At 52.3% G+C, this 21,585-nt stretch overlaps 2 protein-coding genes across 2 annotated transcripts; both read left to right on the top strand.

Moving 5' to 3' along the window:
- Positions 1 to 7,726: 7,726 nt before the first annotated feature.
- LOC102431237 (antimicrobial peptide NK-lysin-like) lies at positions 7,727 to 10,801 on the top strand. Its single transcript, XM_014448246.2, has 5 exons — positions 7,727 to 7,800; positions 7,973 to 8,076; positions 8,456 to 8,557; positions 9,555 to 9,726; positions 10,680 to 10,801. Exons 1-5 carry the CDS (start codon positions 7,749 to 7,751, stop codon positions 10,760 to 10,762), a joined length of 513 nt encoding a protein of 170 aa, XP_014303732.2. The 5' UTR covers positions 7,727 to 7,748; the 3' UTR covers positions 10,763 to 10,801.
- A 4,875-nt stretch (positions 10,802 to 15,676) lies between these two features.
- On the top strand, positions 15,677 to 18,481 carry LOC102430920 (antimicrobial peptide NK-lysin-like). The gene is made up of 4 exons (XM_023747062.1): positions 15,677 to 15,767; positions 16,142 to 16,243; positions 17,234 to 17,405; positions 18,344 to 18,481. Exons 1-4 carry the CDS (start codon positions 15,708 to 15,710, stop codon positions 18,376 to 18,378), a joined length of 369 nt encoding a protein of 122 aa, XP_023602830.1. The 5' UTR covers positions 15,677 to 15,707; the 3' UTR covers positions 18,379 to 18,481.
- Positions 18,482 to 21,585: the final 3,104 nt, after the last annotated feature.

Here is a 21,585-nt window from a genome sequence, read left to right as displayed (position 1 = left end):
CTCCTAAGAGGACAGGCTTTCCGTTAAGGTTCCCGAGATGGGGCCGTGGAGAAGGAGCAACTGGACTGACTCCGGCCCCGGCAGGCCGGCTCCTGCCAAACCACAGCGAAGGTGCACAGCGGAGAAGCCCAGCACATCCCCCTTAATCAGCAGAAGGCGGGACGCTCCGGCGAGGGAGGAAGACCCGCCGTGGGAGCTGTGTGTGTGCGAGAGCAATTCCTGGGAGAGTCCTCCTCCTCGGGGAAGAAGAAACCAGCTCAGAGCCTGAGCCTGCAGCAGAGCCCTAGCGTTTTGGCTGCCCCAAGTGCGGGTCAGATCTAAAAACAGCCGGGTGTACCCGCCCGCGTGGCTCAGTGGTTGAACTTTGACCTCCTGTGAACCAGGAGATCACGGCTTGATTCCCGGTCAGGGCACATCCCGGGGCTGGGGGCTCAATCCCCAGTGTGGAGCGTGTAGGAGGCAGCCGATCAATGATTCTCTCATCATTGATGTTTCTTCTATCTCTCTCTCCCTCTCCCTTCCTCTCTGAAATCAATAAAAAATATTTAAAAAACAAAACAAAAGAAGACAAAAAACATCCAAGTGTGTCCCCAGCTCAGACCCCAGGGAGCTCTGACCCAGTCCCGGCGACAGATGTCTGTGAGTAAACACTTAAAGAGAGGCTTTGGCCGAAGCGCTGGGACATGTCTGTTCCCGTGGCCGACACGTGAGAAGCCAGAGTGGCATGCGGGCTTTTGATCATTTCAGGATAGAACTCTCAGCTTTGGGGTCTCCAGGTGCCAGGAGAGGGAGGGAGGGCCCTGGCAGGGAGGGCCACAGGCAGCAAGACCTGGTGGCAGTGCAGAGGGGGCAGTGCCTGTCACCACACTGCCGCTGGCCTGACGCATAGGAGAACGAGTCGCAGTCATGGTGGAGGAGCAGTGGGTGAGAGGTATGAAGTCCTGCGGTGGCCCAGGTAAGAGACAATAAAATGTGATTAAACACCACTGTCCTGAATTGGTATTCCTGGGGAAACTTGAGTTAGCAACGAAAAAATGGAAATACAGGGAAAAGACTGGCAGGAGGCATGCCGAGTGGTTGAAAATGGCTATTTCTTGGTAGAATTATGTGTGATCATTACAAACTATCTCTGTACTTAAAAAAAAGGGCCTGAAAAGCAATGAAACCAAAGAAAGGAAAACTTCCCTCCTTCCTCAAATATACTAGCAAACAAGATGCTTTTAGAAAACAATTCAAGTCCTAGCCGGTTGCTCAGTGGTTAGAGTGTCGGCCGGCGGACTGATGGGTCGCAGGTTTGATTCCGGTCTAGAATATGTACCTTGGTTGCAGGCTCAATCCCTGGCCCTGGGTCGGGGTGCGTGAGGGAGGCAACCAATGGGTGTGTCTCTCTCGCATCGAAGTTTCTCTCTCTTTATCACATGCCCTCCCTTCCACTCTTTCTAAAAATCAGTGGAAAAAATATCCTTGGGTGAGGATTAATAAAAAAAGAAAGAAAGAAAGAAAGAAAGAAAGAAAGAAAGAAAGAAAGAAAGAAAGAAAGGAAGAAAGAAAGAAAACAGTTCAAATTAGTATAGATTCGGCCCTATTTTGGTTGTGTGGCAAGGCAGGGCTGGTCTGAATCAGCAGTACTACAGGAGAAGCAGGAATCCCCAAACATGGAGGGTCGGGCTGGGACATAAGATCTGGAAGGGTGAGAGCAGTGGTCCCAGTCTTGTTACAGGAGGTGGCACTGGATGTGGCAGGGCTCCGGCACCAGGACACCCAGCAGCAGAAGCCAACGTCCAAGTGAGGCCGCAGGGGTCATCCGGATGGAGCTGGTAGGTGTGAGATGGGGAAGGGGGAGGGGTGGAGGTGAAGGCTCAGAGGGGGCTGTAGGAACCCTGCTTTGGAAGCTTCCAGATCCAAGGTCTTGTCAACCTTAGAAGCCAGAGATGGAAGTTGCCATGACTGTGGAGCTTCTCAAAAGAGGGAACCAGCCCTGACCAGTGTGGCTCAGTTAGTTGGAGTGTTGTCCTGTACACCAAAAGGTCATGGGTTCGATTCCCAGTCAGGGCACATATCCAGGTTGTGGGTTCAATCCCTGGTCTGGGTTTGTACGGAAAGCAGCCAATCGATGTTTCTCTCTCACGTCGACATTTCTCTCTCTCTCTCCCTCTCTCTTCCTCTCTCTAAAATCAATGAAAACATATCTATATATAAAGAGGAGACAATATAGGGGTGGTGCAAGGATGGGAGAATTATGAAAAGTTATTCGAGGAAGAGCAAAAGATGGACATGAAGGAGAAAAGGTGATGTAAGAGAATTAACTTCCGAGAGCAGAGGCCTGGGCGAGGGCTGGGCCCCTCTTGGGGCCTGGGCAGAGGTTTGCTAACCCCTGAGAAACTACTGACCTCTCCCTGTGTCACACTCTGAAGTGTGACTCAGCTGGTGTTGGCCTGTGGTCAGGAGCGCAGCCTCAGCTCTGATCAACAAGGGAGGTTCGAGAGTCAGCCCTCACCATCGATCTGTCTTTAGTTGCCACAGTGGTGCATCGGGAGCTTTTGTCCAAGACACGAAACAGGTGTGCTTGTCGTTTCTCAACCACCGGTCAAGCTCCCAGGGTCCTCAGGCTGACGAAGCACCAGACAGGCCCTTAGAGTCAGCTGATGCAGGAACATTCTGTAACATCTGTTTGAGAAGGTATCCAGGGAGGTGCATCCAAAATAGTGAGAGGAAACTAGACCATGTGAGGCTCCTTCTAATCATCCATCCATTTATTCCATCCATCATGCGATTTCCTTCCCTCATTTCTTCCTTGCAGATCAATTCCATCCTATCCACCCGTCTGTCCATCCATCCATCCATCCACCCACCCATCCATCCATCCATCCATCCATCCATCCATCCATCCATCCATCCATCCAAAAGGACACAAGGGGACAGGCATGCTCACTTTCCTGACTGCTGTAACGGTTTCACAGTTGTATACATGTGTCAAAACTCATTAATTTGTACACTTTAGGTGTATGCAGGTGAGTGTAGTTAATTATATATCAACAAAGTTGGGAAAAGGAAGGTAATTAGTGAACATCTATCAACAATGTTCCCAAAGAGGTATAAATACTTTTTTTGGAATTATTATTTTTTTAAATACTATTTAATAAATAATATCATAACCCTAAAAGATATATTATAAAAATGTATGAAATTTAGTATGTGTAGGGAGGCTGTCCTGAGTCATAATTCTGTCCCATTTAAAAATTATGATTCATATTATAGTTGTAAGTTTTGATTAGTTTTATTGTTCAAACATTAGCAAATTATTTTAAAATATGTTTTTATTGATTTTAGAAAGAGAGGAAGGGGGCCCAGCTGGCGTGGTTCAGTGGTTAAGTGTCGACCTACAAACCGGGAGGTCATGGTTCAATTTCTGGTCAGGGCACATGCCCAAATTGTAGGCCCAATCCCCCGTGTAGGCCGTGCAGGAGGCAGCCAATCAATTATTCTTTCTCATCATTGATGTTTCTCTCTCCCTCTCCTTTCCACTCTAAAATCAATAAAAATATATTTAAAAAAATAAAAGAAAGAGAGGAAGGGACAGGGGAGAGAAAAACATTGATGTGAGACAGAAACATGAATTAGCGGCCTCCAGCATGTACCCTAGCTGGGGATCAAACCTGCAACCTGGGCATGTGCCTCGACCAGGAATTGAAACCGGCAACCTTTCAGTGCATGGGATTATGCTCAACCAACTGAGCACAGGGCATACGTGTAGTGAAATATATGGTTCTTAGGTGTGTAGTGTGATGAGCCCCTCCCCCGCCCCCATATATTTTTATTGATTTCAGAGAGGAAGGGAGGAGAGAGAGATAGAAACATCAGTGATGAGAGAGAATCATTAATTGGCTGCCTCCTGTATGTCCCCTACTGGGGGTTGAGCCTGCAACCCAGGCATGTGCCCTTGACTGGAATCTAACCTGGAACCCTTCAGTCTGCAGGCCAGTGCTCTATCCACTGAGCCAAACTGGCTAGGACAATGCGATGAGTTTTTAGATGCATATACCATGCAATTCACACCCCAATCAAGATATAGAACATTTCATCACCTCAGAAGGCCCCCTGGTGCCCTTCCCACATTCTCCTCTCATATCTTACCATTTTTTCTGCTTTTTTCCCCACCATAGATGCATTTTGCCTGTTCTAGAACTTCATATAAGTGAAATCATATAGAACCTAGTCTTTTGTGTCTGACTTCCTTTTGCTCCGTGTCTGAGATTCATTATTTTGTTACATGTATCAGCAATCATTCCATCTTATTGCCAAGGAGTATTTATTATATACCTTAGTGTGTTTATTCATTTACCTGTTGATGGGCATTTGGGTTATTTATCATTTTTGGTTCTAATGAAACATTTTAGCAATAATCTCTTCCTTTGACTTTTTTATTGTAGTACAATATATATACTAAAATTTGCCATCTTGAGCACTTGAAATGTACAATTCGGTGGCATTCATTACCTGTAAAATGTTGTGCCACCATTACCAATATCTATTTCCAGAAAAATTGTCATCATCTCAAACAGAAACTCGTTCATTTCTCCTCCCCGCAGTCCCTGGTAACCTCTACTCTGCTTTCTGTTCCTATGAACTTGTCTATTCTGGACGACTGATGTGAGTGGTATCATACAATATTCATTTCACTTAGCATGATGTTTTCAGGTTCGCTCATGTTGTACATGCCTCAGAACTCGGTCCCTTTTTATGGATTGATAGCATTGCATTGCGGATTTGCACCACATTCTGTTAATCCAGTCACCTGTCGATGGACACCTGGGTTGTTTACGCCTTTGGCTCTTGTGAACAATGCTGCAGTGAACACTGATGTACAATTATCTATCGGAAGGCCTGTGTGTAATTCTTCTGGTATATTTCTAGGAGTGTAATCGCGGGGCCGTCTGTCTGTGAACATCCTCAGATAGTCTTTGCATGTACATCTGTTTTCATCTAGCATGAGTCAAAGTGTAGAGGTGGAATGGCTGGGTCATTGGGCAGATGTATGCTTACCTCCATGAAAAAGTGTCAACTTAAGTTTCAGTGATCGGGCCGTTTTGTGCTCCCACCAACAATGTGTGAAGCATCGGTTGCTCCACACCCTCACCAACATTGGGTGTGGTCTTCCCCACACCCCGCCCTTTCTGTGCCAAGTGATTAGTGTGATTTTTAACATCTCACTATCTTGCTCAATAGATATTTATTTTTTAAAATTGAGATATAATCAACATATGATACTATGTTAGTTTCAGGTGTACAACGGAAGGATCTGGTATTTGTATATATTGTGAAATGTTCACCACTAAGTCTGGTTAGCACCCATCAGCATACGAGTATGTGGTCACACTTTTTTTTCTTGTGATGTGAACTTTTCCTCTCTTAGCAATTACCAAGCATACAATACAGTGTCATGAGCCACAATTACCATTACATCCTCAGGACTTACTTATTTATAACTAGAAGTTTGTATCTTTTGAACACCTCCACCCACCACCAACTGTTCTCTCTTTTGATGAGTTTGGTTTTTTGTGTGTATCTGTTTTTTGTAGATTCCACATGTAAATGAGATCTTGTCTTTTTTAAAAAATATATTTTATTAAAAAAATATATATATTTTATTGATTTTTTACAGAGAGGAAGGGAGAGGGATAGAGAGTTAGAAACATCAATGAGAGAGAAACATCGATCAGCTGCCTCCTACACACCTCCCACAGGGGATGTGTTCGCAACCAAGGCACATGCACTTGACCGGAATTGAACCCGGGACCCTTCAGTCTGCAGGCCGACACTCTATTCACTGAGCCAAACCGGCCAGGGCGAGATCTTGTCTTTTTAATTGTAGTCATTTTGATGCCATTATCTTGTACTTTTAATATAGAATTCCCTCATGACTTATGATATTGAGCACTTTTTCAAGTGTTTATTGGTCATCCTTATCTTCCTTATAAATTAACTGTTCAAATATTGTGCCGTTTGAAAAACTATAGCTTTATTATTATGGAAGCAGTCGTTGCTACAATAAGGAGCTCATAGATAGACCCACATGTATACGGTCAGTTGATTTCTGACCAAAGTGCCAAAGCAATTCAATGGGAAAAAAATTTTTTTTTCCACAAATTGATCTGAAACAATGGAACCTCAGCCCAGCTCATTTGAGATGAATCATAGACCTAAATGTAAAAATTAAAAATGATAAAACTCCTAGAAGAAAACAAGGGGGCATCTCCATGACCTCGGAGGAAGCAGAGAGTCCCTGAAGAAGACACGGAAAGCAGTCACTTTCACGCAGGAACTCTGGGCCGGGGCTTGGCTTGCCATGTACCATCCACAGATCCCACCAATAGGAAGACAGTGGGGCCTGCTTGGGGGTTCTTCACACCGGACCCCCGAGGCCTGTGTAGAGACTTGTGACTAACTGTGGGGACTGTGTCCTGTACCCTCAACACCCCAAGCAAGGACTTACTGGAATGTTTGATCTGATCTCACCGCAAACTCCACAACAAAGAGAGACATGAGTCACCTTCCGGGGCCGTTTCCCCTTAATTAACGTGGTCCTCACACATTAGTCCAAGGTCTCCACCAGTGCTCAGAGCAGGCCTCGGTCATGAAGAAGCCTGAGGACAGGAGGGGGATGTTGTCTGAGCTGCTGCCAGAGGGGTAGCAGCTTTGCCCTGGACACTTAGAGACAGGACCCGTGTGGAGTGGGGGAGAACTCGGGGCCTGGAGTCTGATAGACCTGGGTTCAGATCCTCACACCTGTCCTCTCAGAGCTGTGTGTCCTTGGGCCTGTCTGAGCCCTGGTTTCCTTGTATGAGGTGAATCGAGTTTGGCATCAATTGACCGTTTGGTCTGAGGGCTGTTCTAGGCATGGTGGGCACCCTGACCGTGGGGCCTGCCTTGCCTTCAAACAGTCCACCTGGAGGTGGAGACAAATGCAGTACCTCAGACTCAGCTTTGCCCAAACAAGCTCCCTTTCCTACATTTCCTGCTTCACCACCAGTCCCTCAGCCTCCCAGGCCCCAAACATTGCCAAACTTGTGCTTCTCTCCTCTATGTCCTGTACCCAATTAGCTACAAAGGCCTATCAACTCTTCCTTTAAAATGCCTTTTAGCAAGCAATCCTCCTGTAGCCGACACTGCTATTGCCAACCCGATTCCCATTCCTTCTTATTCTTCCCGGCAGGATCCCAGGTTTGCTCAGTGTGGCAGCAAAAGGCACTCCATCCCTGTCCGCTCACAGAAGCTGAGTGGAGGCCCTGCAGGGCTCAGGGAAGGGCCGTGTTCTAGACAAGGAGGCTGAGCTGCAGTGAGGACTCAGCCTGGCTGGGCCTCCTGGGCAGTGGCTGGGTGGGCTCCCTAGCGATGGCACTGAGGGGCCTGGGTGGGACGTGCTTCCGGGAGGGTCCTGGCAGGTGCCTCTCCCATCTCTGCAGCCGGAGGTGAAAGACCCCAAAGGAGGTGGAAGCTGGGGTCTAGTCTCCCCACCCACTCAGCTCAGAAAGTTCTAGTCTGTGTGTGTGGGGACGATAGGGAGCATGGAACCCCCCTCTACCTGAGGTACCGCTACTCCCCCCTCTTCTCCCCAAATTGGTGTTTGTGGTAAACCCTGTGACGTGGGGAGGTGACCTATCAGAGAAGAAGGACGCGGCAAGGTCAGACTGCAGGGCTCCCAGCCTCTATAAAATGGGGCGTGGGGGCTGCCTGGGCAGCTGCCCACCATGGCCTCCTGGGTCCTCCTGCTCCTTGCCTCGGCGCTCCTGGGCTCCCCAGGTAAGGACAGCCCCACAGTGTGGATCCCCATGGCTCCCCACCCCTCCCCAGCTCTCTTGCCATCATCACGGAGGCCTTTCCCTCAGAACCAGGTCCAGCCCAGCCTGCCAGTGACCTGGCCGATGGGAGAGACAGCGCGTGGGAAGGAGTGACTCTGCTGTTTCTTCCCCAGGTCTGGCCTTTTCTGGTGTGGCCTCTGAGTGCTCCGACCCGGCAATGGCCCCCCTGGGTGATGGAGAGCAGCTCTTCCCGGGCCTGGTCCAGGGGGGCCACCAGGTACTGGGTTCCTGCTCACCTCCTCTGACGCTCCTCTCTCTCCTCCAGGGACAATGCCAGGGCAAGGGCTGGGGGTCTCTGAGGAGCAGGGAGCAGGAGGGGAGGTTGAGCTGCTTTGGTTCACACCCAGGCCTGAGGATGGTGGTGCTTCATTGGTCTGCTAGGCCCTCCCCAAGAGGGCCCTCTGGTGTCTGACAGGAGAGCAGGAGAGGGGTACATGCAGGCTGGCAGACATGTTGTCCTGGGGTCTCTCGGGGGGGTGGGGGGGTGGTCAAGGGCCAGCCAGCCTTGTCAGGCCCTTAGGACAGAAAGATCACAGATGAACCTGCTGGCCTGGGAGTGTGTGGGAGACGCCTCGAGGGCCTTCCTTTCCTGACAGGGTGACCTGCCGACCACAAGGGAGCAGAAGGGCGTCACCTGTCGGCTGTGCAAGGGGATAATCCAGCAGCTGTTGGACATGGTGGGGGAGGATCCTGATGAGGTGAGGCTTGCGGGGCCTCGGCCTGCTGCTCAGGGATTGGGCGGCCTGGGCCGATCTCCCTGGATTCCCGCAGGGGCTCCCGGGTCCCTCCAGCGTCTGTGGATGGACCTCAGAGAAACCCGGGAAATCACGACACTCTGGGAGTGTGGACGTGGGAGGAGGAGCGGCCATGGTTCCGGGCAGTTCTCAGGGCAGAGCTTTGGGAGGCGGGACCAGGGCCCAAGTCAGCCCTGGTAAATCCCAGACCTGCAACTGGCTGCGTGGGCTGAGGAGTCACGAACCCCGGGCTCTGTGTTCTCATCTGTGGAATGAGATGGACAATCATTTCCACTGGGCATGTCGCCTACGCCCTTACAGGAGCAGAAGGGGGTGGGGGGCTATGCTCTGAACCCAACGGGCACTGAATAAATGCCTACAGGGGGATGTGTCACGACCAAGAACCATGGTCTCCCTCTCCCTCCCTCTCCCTCACTCCTCCAACCCGCTGAGCATCTTGGCACTGCCGGGCCCACCCTCAGGCCTGGGTATGCAGATGTGTCTTTCTCCACGGGGATGGCAGAACAAGACACTTTAAAATCACAGGTGCCAAGGCTTCAAGCTCTGATCGCCTCCTGACCTTCCCACACACCCCCTGTAGGTGGAGAACCAGCCAGGCCCTGACCCAGGAGGCCACATGGGCAGAACTTTTAATATGGGTCTGGCAGCCATGGCACCATTCTCCACTCAGAAGCCAGGGGGCAGTGGGACAGGGGGCTGAAACCCTGCAGGGCCAATAGTCTTCTCTCAAGAGCCCCTACTGGCCAGCCTTTGGCCAGAGCCTGGGGACTGGGAGTGGGAGCCGGGCCCTGTCTCTCCAGTCCCTGCTCCCATGGCCACCTGGCACCAGCTCCTCCCGCCCAGCGCTGCCCAGGGCCCAATGCTGCCGGGGCCTGCAGGGTGGCAGAGCTGGGCAGGGCTCCTCTGGCTCCTGTGTCCCACCATGATGCTGCCATTGCAGGATACCATCGCCCAGGCTGCGTCTCGAGTGTGCAGCAAGGTGAAAGGCGTCCTGAGAGGCCTCTGCAAGCGCACCATGAGGAAATCTCTTCAGCGCATCTCCAAGGACATCATGGCTGGCAAAGGGGCCCTCGAAATCTGTGCAGACATCCGCATGTGCAAGTCCCAGGCAGGTGAGTGCAGAGGTGACAGCAGGGCCTGGTTCCTGAGGGCCCCACACAGCCTCCCCCAGCAGGCGTGACATGGGTCAAAAACACACAAAAAAGCCACATAGAAACTCCATAAGCAGCTCATGGGTGTCCCTCCATGCTCCCTTGTTTTGACACATTACTTCCCTCACTTCCAACATGGGCAAGTGTGGAGAAGTGGGGCCGGTGGGCGTTAGCTGGAAATGTTGGAGAAGCTCTCACCAAGAGCTTTGGGAAATGCTCCTAAGGTCTTGGGGCTTTGACCCCTGGCAATCCTGTCATCAAATCAGGTCTCCATCTCCCCTCAGCTGTGTGACCTGGGCAAGAACATAACCTCTCTGGGCTCCAGGTTCCTCATCTTTGAAGGCGGGGGAGGGGGGTAATAATCCCTATTTCTGAGGTTGGAATGAGGATGAATGAGATAAAGAGCTTAACCACCAGGAGATGCCCTGGGACTGAGATATTTCATTGACTTCAGAGCCCCATCAACTCCAGTCCCCAGCCCTGCCAGACCTTTGGGGATGGGAGCCGAGGCCACATCCTTCCCATGACCCTGGGGCCTGAGAGCTGGGCTGGGGAATCCTGCTGGGCAGGGAGGGCTCCCCCAGCCCCTTTCCCAGCACTTTCCAGGCTCTGCCCAGAGAGAACATTGGGGCTGGAGGGGGCCTACAACTGGCCCTGGCAGCTTCTCTAGCCTCAGGGATGCTTTGGGCCCTAATGCTGCAGATACAGGGGTCGCTGCTTAGTGTGTGGTCGGTCCCCATCGCTTCCTGTCATTAGATCCTGTGGCTTTTATCTTCAAGGCCCCACAACCTGCACGGTCTCCTACTGGCTTCCAGGATGTGGCTCTGGTGTGCTGAGCAGCAACAGGTGGCTCTGAGTCCCCGTTTCCCTTTAGACCCCACACACCCCACAGCTGTCTCTTCTCTGCATTCTAGGTCTCCTGTTAGCCTCTGGCTCCACCCTGGGGAGAAAGCACAAGAACTCCAGCCCTGGCTCCTGGCCCCTCCTTCCTTCCTAAATCCAGAGTCAGCCTCCAGTTTCTCTCACCTCCCTCCTCCTGCTCCCCCTCCCCAGACACCCCCGCCCCCCTGCTGTTCTGGAGAATAAAACGTGCAAGCTTTCAGGCAGCTTCTTTCCTTTGGTGATTTGTGGGGTGGGTGTGGGGGGTGGGATGGGTGGAGGCATGTCAGGGTGACTCATCTATTCATTCAGTAAAGGTGTGATCTGTGGCCCCCACTCGGTTCTATGTGCTGGGGATTAAGTGGTGGACATGGCAACCTCAGCAGCTCTCACACATCTACACTAATAAAAGACAAACATGCAAATTGACTGTACCTTCGCTATGTCTTAAGCCATGCCCACCAGCCAATCAGAGTGACTATATGCAAATTAACCCAACCAAGATGGCGGCCGGCAGCCATGAAGCTGGAGCGAGCAGGAGGCTTGGTTGTCCCAATGATGGAGGAAGCCAAGTTTCCCCACCTGCTGCGGAGGCTCTGAGCTCCACTCAAAGCAACAAAGTTTCAATTATAGAAGGTAAATAAACCCCAGAATAAAAAAAGAAAAACGAAAAAAAGGAGAGGCTGGGAGCTTCCGTCGCCACGGGGCTTGGCCAGCCTGAAAATGGCCCTCAGCCCCTCACCCAGAGTGGCCAGGCACCCCAGTGGAGCCCCCACCCTAAAGGGGGTGTGGCCAGCCTGAAAACAGCCATCAGCCCCTCACCCAGGCTGGCCAAACCTTCATGGGGTGAGGGTCCCCACTGGGGGGGGGGCGCTTGACCTGCCTGAAAACAGCCATCAGTCCCTCACCCAGGCTGGCCAGGCACCCCAGTGGACCCCCAACCCTGAAGGGGGTGTGGCCAGCCTGAAAACAGCCATCAGTCCCTCACCCAGGCTGGCCAGGCACCCCAGCGGGACCCCCACCCTGATCCCGGACACTCTTCAGGGCAAACCAGCCGGCCCCCACCCGTGAACCAGGCCTCTATCTATATATATAAAAGCCTAAATGACCGTCAGACTGGTAGCTATGATGCACAATGACCACAGGGCAGAAGCTTAATGCACAGGCATGGAAACATGGAAAAGACTGATGAATCTCAGAGGGAAGAGAGGAGGGGGGAGGGCAGGATGAGATTAAACAAAGATCTTATATTCATACTAGAGGCTCATGCACCGGTGGGGTCCCTCAGCCTGGCCTGTGGGGATTGGGCCAAAACTGGCAGTCCAACATCCCCTGAGGGGTCCCAGATTGTGAGAGGGCACAGGCCACACCGAGGGATCCCACCGATGCACGAATCTCTGCACCAGGCCTCTAGTCCTATATAATAAAAGGGTAATATGCAAACTGACCCTAACAGCAGAGGGACTGGGAATGACTGGTCACTATGACACACACTGACCACCAGGGGGCAGACGCTCAATGCAGGAGCTGCCCCCTGGTAGTCAGTGTGCTCCCACAGCAGGAGCTCTGCTCAGCCACAAACCAGGCTGACGGCTGCCAGTACAGCAGTGGTGGTGGGAGCCTCTCCTGCCTCCCCAGCAGTGCTAAGGATGTCCTACTGCAGCTTAGGCCTGCTCCCCGCTGGCAAGTGGACATCCCCCGAGGGCTCCTGGGCTTCCAGAGGGATGTCTGATTGCCATCTTAGGCCCAATTCCGGATTTCTTGCTAAAAGGCAGCAGGTGGTCATCTCCCGAGGGGTCCCAGACTGCGAGAGGGCACAGACCGGGCTGAGGGAATCCCTCACCCCCCGAGTGCACAAATTTTTGTGCACCGGGCCTCTAGTCAACATATAATACTATGTTAGTTTCAGGTGTACACCAGAAGGATCTGGTATTTGTATATATTGTGAAATGTTCACCACTAAGTCTGGTTAACATTTATCAGCATACTAGTATGTGGTCACACTTTTTTTTTCTTGTGAGGTGAACTTTTCCTCTCTTAGCAATTACCAAACATACAATACAGTATCATGAACCATAATTACCATTACATCCTCAGGACTTACTTATTTATAACTAGAAGTTTGTATGTTTTGACCACCTCCACCCACCACCAATCTGTTCTCTCTTTCGATGAGTTTGGTTTTTTGTGTGTATCTGTTTTCTTTTTAGATTCCACATGTAAGTGAGATCTTGTCTTTTTAATTGTAGTCATTTTGATGCCATTATCTTGTACTTTTAATATAGAATTCCCTCATGACTTACGATATTGAGCACTTTTTCAAGTGTTTATTGGTCATCCTTATCTTCCTTATAAATTAACTGTTCAAATATTGTGCCATTTGAAAAACTGTATTGCTTTATTATTGTGGAAGCAGTCGTTGCTACAATAAGGAGCTCATAGATAGACCCACAAATTGATCTGAAACGATGGAACCTCAGCCCAGCTGATTTGAGATGAATCATAGACCTAAATGTAAAAATTAAAAACGATGAAACTCCTAGAAGAAAACTAGAGGGCATCTCCATGACCTCGGAGGAAGCAGAGAGTCCCTGAAGAAGACACAGAAAGCAGTCACTTTCACGCAGGAACTCTGGGCCAGGGCTTGGCTTGCCATGTACCATCCACAGATCCCACCAATAGGAAGACAGTGGGGCCTGCTTGGGGGTTCTTCACACCGGACCCCCGAGGCCTGGGTAGAGACTTGTGACTAACTGTGGGGACTGTGTCCTGTACCCTCAACACCCCAAGCAAGGACTTACTGGAATGTTTGATCTGATCTCACCGCAAACTCCACAACAAAGAGAGACATGAGTCACCTTCCGGGGCCGTTTCCCCTTAATTAATGTGGTCTTCACACATTAGCCCAAGGTCTCCACAAGTGCTCAGAGCAGGCCTCGGTCATGAAGAGGGCTGAGGACAGGAGGGGGATGTTGTCTGAGCTGCTGTCAGAGCGGTAACAGCTTTGCCCTGGACACTTAGAGACAGGACCTGTGTGGAGTGGGAGAGAACTCAGGGCCTGGAGTCTGATGGACCTGGGTTCAGATCCTCACACCTGTCCTCTCAGAGCTGTGTGTCCTTGGGCCTGTCTGAGCCCTGGTTTCCTTGTATGAGGTGAATCGAGTTTGGCATCAATTGACCGTTTGGTCTGAGGGCTGTTCTAGGCATGGTGGGCACCCTGACCGTGGGGCCTGCCTTGCCTTCAAACAGTCCACCTGGAGGTGGAGACAAATGCAGTACCTCAGACTCAGCTTTGCCCAAACAAGCTCCCTTTCCTACATTTTCTGCTTCACCACCAGTCCCTCAGCCTCCCAGGCCCCAAATATTGCCAAACTTGTGCTTCTCTCCTCTGTGTCCTGTATCCAATTAGCTACAAAGGCCAATCAACTCTTCCTTTAAAATGCCTTTTAGCAAGCAATCCTCCTGTAGCCGACACTGCTATTGCCAACCCGATTCCCATTCCTTCTTATTCTTCCCGGCAGGATCCCAGGTTTGCTCAGTGTGGCAGCAAAAGAGACTCCACCCCTGTCCGCTCACAGAAGCTGAGTGGAGGCCCTGCAGGGCTCAGGGAAGGGCCGTGTTCTAGACAAGGAGGCTGTGCTGCGGTGAGGACTCAGCCTGGCTGGGCCTCCTGGGCAGTGGCTGGGTGGGCTCCCTAGCGATGGCACTGAGGGGCCTGGGTGGGACGTGCTTCCGGGAGGGTCCTGGCAGGTGCCTCTCCCATCTCTGCAGCCGGAGGTGAAAGACCCCAAAGGAGGTGGAAGCTGGGGTCTAGTCTCCCCACCCACTCAGCTCAGAAAGTTCTAGTCCAGGGGTGGGCAACTCCTGGCACGCGTGCCAAACATGGCACGCCAGTAACTTTTGCTGGCACGCAAAACCCTCTCTTATAATCTTCCATTTACAATTTTTTTCTTAATATAGACTTTTTTATTTTTCACATAAATTCAGTGTAGGTGTATCTTAGATAAATAAATAATTTTGCATAACAAGTTATCTTAAAGACCATAGACATGGATTGACCAGAGAGGGGAAGAGCAATTTCTATGCTTCTGCCTTAACTCTCCCTGCCTTCCAAGATCCAACCAGTGTTTTGGTTTCATCCACATACGCTTGTGAATCTCTGTTCTCAGTGATGAATTTTGTTAAGTCTCATAATAGGAGTAGCCTGATGGATGAAAGTAGTAGCTCGTGCATATCTCTGAAGGTTACAAAATATAAACCTGATGTAAAAGCTCTGTCATCAGTGATGCAGCAGCAAAAGTCCCACTGATAATATCAAATGGAGTCATAAAATTTTCTGTCGGACTATCAATGTACATGTATACATTAAAAAATAAATGTATTTTTCATCATCATATACTGTGTTTTTGTCACTCGAATGAATTTTATTATTTCTTCAAGGTTCTTCATATACGTACACCTTAAGAGATATCAAGTAGGTGTAACATGTTTTCAAAAAATTAGGGTTGGCGTGCAGAAGAATTTTGAGTCAGAGATTTTGCTGGTTTTGGCACGCACTCACCAAAAGGTTGCCCCCCCTGTTCTAGTCTGTGTGTGCGGGACAATAGGGAGCATGGAACCCCCCTGCGAGGTACCGCTACTCCCCCCTCTTCTCCCCAAATTGGTGTTTGTGGTAAACCCTGTGACGTGGGGAGGTGACCTATCAGAGAAGAAGGACGCGGCAAGGTCAGACTGCAGGGCTCCCAGCCTCTATAAAACGGGGCGTGGGGGCTGCCTGGGCAGCTGCCCACCATGGCCTCCTGGGTCCTCCTGCTCCTTGCCTCGGCGCTCCTGGGCTCCCCAGGTAAGGACAGCCCCTCAGTGTGGATCCCCACGGCTCCCCGCCCCTCCCCTCCCCAGCTTTCTTGCCATTATCACGGAGGCCTTTCCCTCAGAACCAGGTCCAGCCCAGCCCGTCAGTGACCTGGCCGATGGGGAGACAGCCCGTGGGAAGGAGTGACTCTGCTGTTTCTTCCCCAGGTCTGGCCTTTTCTGGTGTGACCTCTGAGTGCTCCGACCCGGCGATGGCCCCCCTGGGTGATGGAGAGCAGCTCTTCCCGGGCCTGGCCCAGGGGGGCCCCCAGGTACTGGGTTCCTGCTCTCCTCCTCAGACACTCCTGTCTCCCCTCCAGGACAATGCCAGGGCAGGGGCTGGGGGTCTCTGAGGAGCAGGGAGCGGGAGGGGAGGTTGAGCTGCTTTGGTTCACACCCAGGCCTGGGGGTGGTGGTGCTACATTGGTCTGCTAGGCCCTCCCCAAGAGGCCGGCCCTCTGGGGTCTGACAGGAGAGCAGGAGAGGGGTACATGCAGGCTGGCAGAGGTGTTGTCCTGGGGTCTCTCAGGGGGGTGGGCAAGGGCCGGGTGGCCTGGTTCAGGCCCTTAGGACAGAAAGATCACAGATGAACCTGCTGGCCTGGGAGTGTGTGGGAGACGCCTTGAGGGCCTTCCTTTCCTGACAGGATGACCTGTTGACCACAAGGGAGCAGAAGGGCATCACCTGTCGGCTGTGCCAGTGGATAATCCAGAAGCTGATGAACATGGTCGGGGAGCAGCCTGATGAGGTGAGGCTTGGGGGGCCTCGGCTGCTGCTCAGGGATTGGGCGGCCTGGGCTGATCTCCCCGGGTTCCCAGCAGGGGATCCTGGGCCCCTCCAGCGTCTGTGGATGGACCTCAGAGAAACCCGGGTAATTACGACACTCTGGGAGTGTGGACGTGGGAGGAGGATCGGCCATGGTTCCGGGCAGTTCTCAGGGCAGAGCTTTGGGAGGCGGGACCAGGGCCCAAGTCAGCCCTGGTAAATCCCAGATCTGCAACTGGCTGCGTGGGCTGAGGAGTCACGAACTCCAGGCTCTGTGTTCTCATCTGTGGAATGAGATGTTCAATCGTTCCCAGCGGGCAAGTTGCCTAAGCCCTTACTGGAGCAGAAGGGAGGGTGGGGGGCTGTGCTCTGTTCCCCGACGGGCACTGAATAAATGCCTACAGGGGGATGTGTCACAACCAAGAACCATGGTCTCCCTCTCCCTCACTCCTCCAACCTGCTGAGCATCTTGGCACTGCCGGGCCCACCCTCAGGCCTGGGTACGCAGATGTGTCTTTCTCCATGGGGATGGCAGAACAAGACACTTTAAAATGGAAGGTGCCAAGGCTTCAAGCTCTGATCGCCTCCTGACCTTCCCACACATCCCCTGTAGGTGGAGAACCAGCCAGGCCCGGAGCCAGGAGGCCACATGGGCAGAGCTTTTAATGTGGGTCTGTCAGCCATGGACACCATTCTCCACTCAGAAGCGAGGGGGCAGTAGGACAGGGGGCTGCGACCCTGCAGGGTCAATAGCCTTCTCTCAAGAGTCCCTACTGGCCAGGCTTTGGCTAGAGCCTGGGGACTGGGAGTGGGAGCTGGGCCCTGTCTCTCCAGTCCCTGCTCCCATGGCCACCTGGCACCAGCTCCTCCCACGCAGTGCTGCCCAGGGCCCAGAGCTGCCGGGGCCTGAGGGTGGAAGAGCTGGACAGGGCTCCTCTGGCTCCCGTGTCCCACCATGACTCTGCCATTGCAGGACACCATTGCCCAGGCTGTGTCTCGCGTGTGCAGCAAGGTGAAAGGCTTCCTGAGAGGCCTCTGCAAGCGCACCATGAGGAAATCTCTTCGGCGCATCTCCAAGGACATCATGGCTGGCAAAGGGGCTCACGAAGTCTGTGTGGACATCCGCATGTGCAAGTCCCAGGCAGGTGAGTGCAGAGGGACAGCAGGGCCGCCCCCAGCAGGCATGGGTTAAACACACACACACACACACACACACACACACACACACAATCTTCATAAGCAGCTCATGGGTGTCCCTCCATGCTTCCTTGTTTTGACACATTACTCCCCTCGCTTCCAACATGGGCAAGTGTGGAGAAATGGGGCAGGTGGGCGTTAGCTGGAAATGTTGGAGAAGCTCTCACCAAGAGCTTTGGGAAATGCTCCTAAGGTCTTGGGGCTTTGACCCCTGGCAATCCTGGCATCAAATCAGGTCTCCATCTCCCCTCAGCTGTGTGACCTGGGCAAGAACTTAACCTCTCTGGGCTCCAGGTTCCTCATCTTTGAAGGCGGGGGCGGGGGGTAATAATCCCTATTTCTGAGGTTGGAATGAGGATGAATGAGATAAAGAGCTTAACCACCAGGAAATGCCCTGGGACTGAGATATTTCATTGAATTCAGAGCCCCGATCAAATCCAATCCCCAGCCCAGCCCGCCCCAGATCTCTGGGGATGGGACCCGAGGCCACTACCTTCCCATGACCCTGGGGCCTGAGAGCTGGGCTGGGGAATCCTGCTGGGCAGGGAGGGCTCCCCCAGCCGCTTTCCCGGCACTTTCCAGGCTCTGCCCAGAGGGAACAGGTGGGGCTGGAGGGGCCTAAGACTGGCCCTGGCAGCTTCTCTAGCCTCAGGGACACTTTGTGCCCTGATGCTGCAGATACAGGGGTTGTCCCTTAGTGTGTGGTCCCCATCGCTTCCTGTCATTAGAGCCTGTGGTTTTATCTTTAAGGCCCCCCATCCCGCACGGTCTCCTGACTGGCTTCCAGGATGTGGCTCTGGTGTGCTGAGCAGCGATAGGTGTCTCTGAGTCCCTGTTTCCCCGTAGACCCCACGCCCCCCACAGCTGGCTCTTCTCTCCATTTTAGGTCTCCTGTCAGCCTCTGGCTCCACCCTGGAGTGAAAGCACAAGAACTCCAGCTCTGGTTCAAGGCCCCTCCTTCCTTCCTAAATCCAGAGTATGCCTCCAGTTTCTCTCACCTCCCTCCTCCTGCCCCTCTCCCACCTCTGCCCCCAGAATAAAATGTGCAAGCTTTCAGGCAGCGTCTTTCCTTTGGTGAATTTGTAAGGTGGGGGGAGGGATGGGCGGAGGCATGTCAGGGTCACTCATCCATTCATTCAGTAAATGTGTGGTCTGTAGCCCTCACACTGTTCTACGTGCTGGGGATTAAGCGGTGGACACAGCAACCTTAGCAGCTCTCACACATGTCATCATGAAACGCTGATGAAGCACACACTAGAGCCCCCATTGCTACAGCGACTGGGGTCCTCGGCCAGTGTACCCCAGAAGCTTCCAGAGCAGCCGGGGACAGCAGCAGGGCCCCAGGGAGAGTTCTGCTGGTCCTAAGGAGCAGAAACCACCCTTCTCCTCTGGGCAGCCAGCCGCCTGCTGCTGTTGGGAGAGCGTGTTATTTAGGATTCCTTTGGTTTCAAGCAACAGAAGCTTTAGTTCACTCTGACTTACATGAAAAGGTAATCTATTTGCTCAAACAATTAAGCCGTGCACAGAGGGCTTCCGGCACAGAATGATCCAGAAATGTGTGGCGTCCCCAGAGCTCCAGCCCCGTGTCTGGGCCATCCTCTCAATTCTTCTGCTCCATGTAGTCAAGCTGACCTCAGGCTACCTTCCTCCTTGATGGCGGAAATGCCCACACCAGGCCCAGACGTGCCATCTGTGCACAGGTCATCGGGGGAGAGTCCCGTGGCAGCTCCTCGTCCAGTAGCTTCCTTGGAAGAGCAAGGCAGCGCCTTTCCCAGGAGCCGTGCCTGTTTCTCCGCAGCAGCTCTCCTCAGCCCTGAGGGCCAGGCGCCCCCTGGAACCCATCACTCTATCCAGCAGCCTGGGGTTCAATGAGCAGCATAAGACACGTCAAGGCACATTCCTGGGCTGAGGTGGGTCCATGTGGCCCTGACCATTTGGTTGGGACGGACATGAAAATCTGGGAAGAGGTTGTTGCCAGAAGAAGGGGTAATGGATCCTGGCCACACAAAGAGCAATGGTGCATCCGCCAGGGTTCACACACACACACACACACACACACACACACACTCTTACAGGCACATGCACACGCACATGCACACACACATGCACACATGCTCGCTTTCGGCATGGATGTATTACCATTTGTCGTAAGTTGCCCTTAAGAAATGGCTAGACGGTGGTGACATTTCCAGAGGTGGGGAAGAATCTGGAGGGGTGGGTTTGGAGGGAATATTGAAGAATTCCTTCCACGTGAAGCTCATCTAGCAGATATCCAGGTAGAGAGGTCAAACAGACCACTTAGACGGGGAGGGGCGACTGGGCCAAGATCCACCTTTGAAGTCCTGGAATTGGTTGAGATGGGCTAGAGCAGTGATTCCCAACCTTTCTATCCCAGGGCACACATAAACAGTTACTAAAATTCTGCTGCACACCAGAAAACATACTTTTCTCTCAAAATCGGTATAACTTTGATTTATTCACATTGGACAGCTATGTTGTGATGGCTGTTTTCATTTAAAAAAATAGATGTTTTTATTGACTTTAGAGAGAGGAAGGGAGAGGGAGAGAGATAGAAACATCAGTGATGAGAGAGCATCATCTATGGCTGCATCCTGTACGCCCCCCACTGGAGATTGAGCCTGAAACCCAGGCATGTGCCCTGACTGGGAAGGGAACTGTGACCACCTGGTCCATGGGTGGACGCTCCACTAGTGATCCACATGGCTGGGCCGTTATTTAATTTGACCATCTGAGGGAAAAGGGGTCCGTGCCCCTGACCTATTAGGTGTTGCACGTTTTAAAATTTTGTGACACACAAGTTGAAAATCTCTGGCCTACAGTGAGTGCAGATGGATAAAGCCAGTGTCTAAGGACAGACCAGCCAGTCAACACGAGGAGGCCTAGGTGGTGGTGGAGGAGGAGCCAGTGAGACAGGGGGAAACCAGGCACAGAGCCAAGGAGCCAAGAGGACAAAATGTTTCAGGGACAAGGGAGTGGCCCACCCTGTCCAGTGCTGCTGGGAGATGGACAGAGGACTGGCCACCAGCTCTGGGTGCCTTTGGGTCTTGGTGACCTTGAAGAGCTGTTTCTAGGGCGAGGAGGGGACAACACCCCACTGGAGTGGGCGTTGGGGATGTGATGTCAGCATACACGCACAGCTTTGTTAAGGGTTTGCTGTAAAGGGCTGGAGGCAAATGGGGCAGAGCTGGAGGCCAGGTGGAGTCAGGGTGGGGTCTGGGTTTCAGGTGGTTGCAGGCTGATAGGCATGGCTGATGGTGCAGGACGTTACTGGGAACAGTACAGGTAAGGCCTTGAGAAGGTAGAGGTGGGACCAGGGCACAAAGGAGGGTCAGCAAGGACTTCTAACCGTGGGAGTATTAGGGGGTGGACTCCCCTTTAGGGACAAAAGCAAGCAAAGGACAGCGGGCCAAGGCAGCTTCTGGTCATCGCTCAGAAGGGAGCTCGAGTGCATTGGCCTCACAGTCCAGACTGCTGGTGAGGTGCCTGCTCATCCCCAATCCCTTCTCAGTTCTCTAACATCACCTCTCTTACCACAGGCAGACCCCGGAGGCCAAGCTGTGTCATGTGACCCCCCCTCCCTGTCGGCCACTTCATAGACCCCTGACCTAAGCTAGAGCAAATAACTCTCTCCTGGGAATTTGGAAGTTCCCCCATTTTAGTCCAAACCACCTTAACCAGCCCTGGCCAGGTCCCTACAACTGTCCCCTAGGGATCTCCAGATTTCCTCCTCCCCCCCATCCCTTTCTCCGCACAGCACCAAGGGGTCTTTTAAAAGTGCAAACCCCGCCTCAGTGTCCTGGGAGAACCCTTCCGTGACTTCTCATGGAATTCTGGACCAAGTTCCGACTCTGTGTTCAAATCTGGTGTCGGAATGGCAAACCAATAAAATACAACACCTGCCTCATGCATTTTACTATTAAAAAACAATTATAACGTCACCTTAAATTCACCCAGCCCACTAAATCTCTGTTGCTAAGAGAAGTAAAAATAATCAATTAAATTAAATGGCATCCCCTAAGTAGTACCTGCCTGCTCAGTTCTGTGTATGAATATAAATATGACGAGTTTGAAGGTTATCCTAAGGAGAGGCATTAGTGCGATCGAGTA

Source organism: Myotis lucifugus, unplaced genomic scaffold, assembly GCF_000147115.1.
Source record: "Myotis lucifugus unplaced genomic scaffold, Myoluc2.0 scaffold_789, whole genome shotgun sequence".
Taxonomy (NCBI): domain Eukaryota; kingdom Metazoa; phylum Chordata; class Mammalia; order Chiroptera; family Vespertilionidae; genus Myotis; species Myotis lucifugus.
Note: the sequence above shows the minus strand (reverse complement) of the source record. Positions and strands in the feature narration are given on the sequence as shown.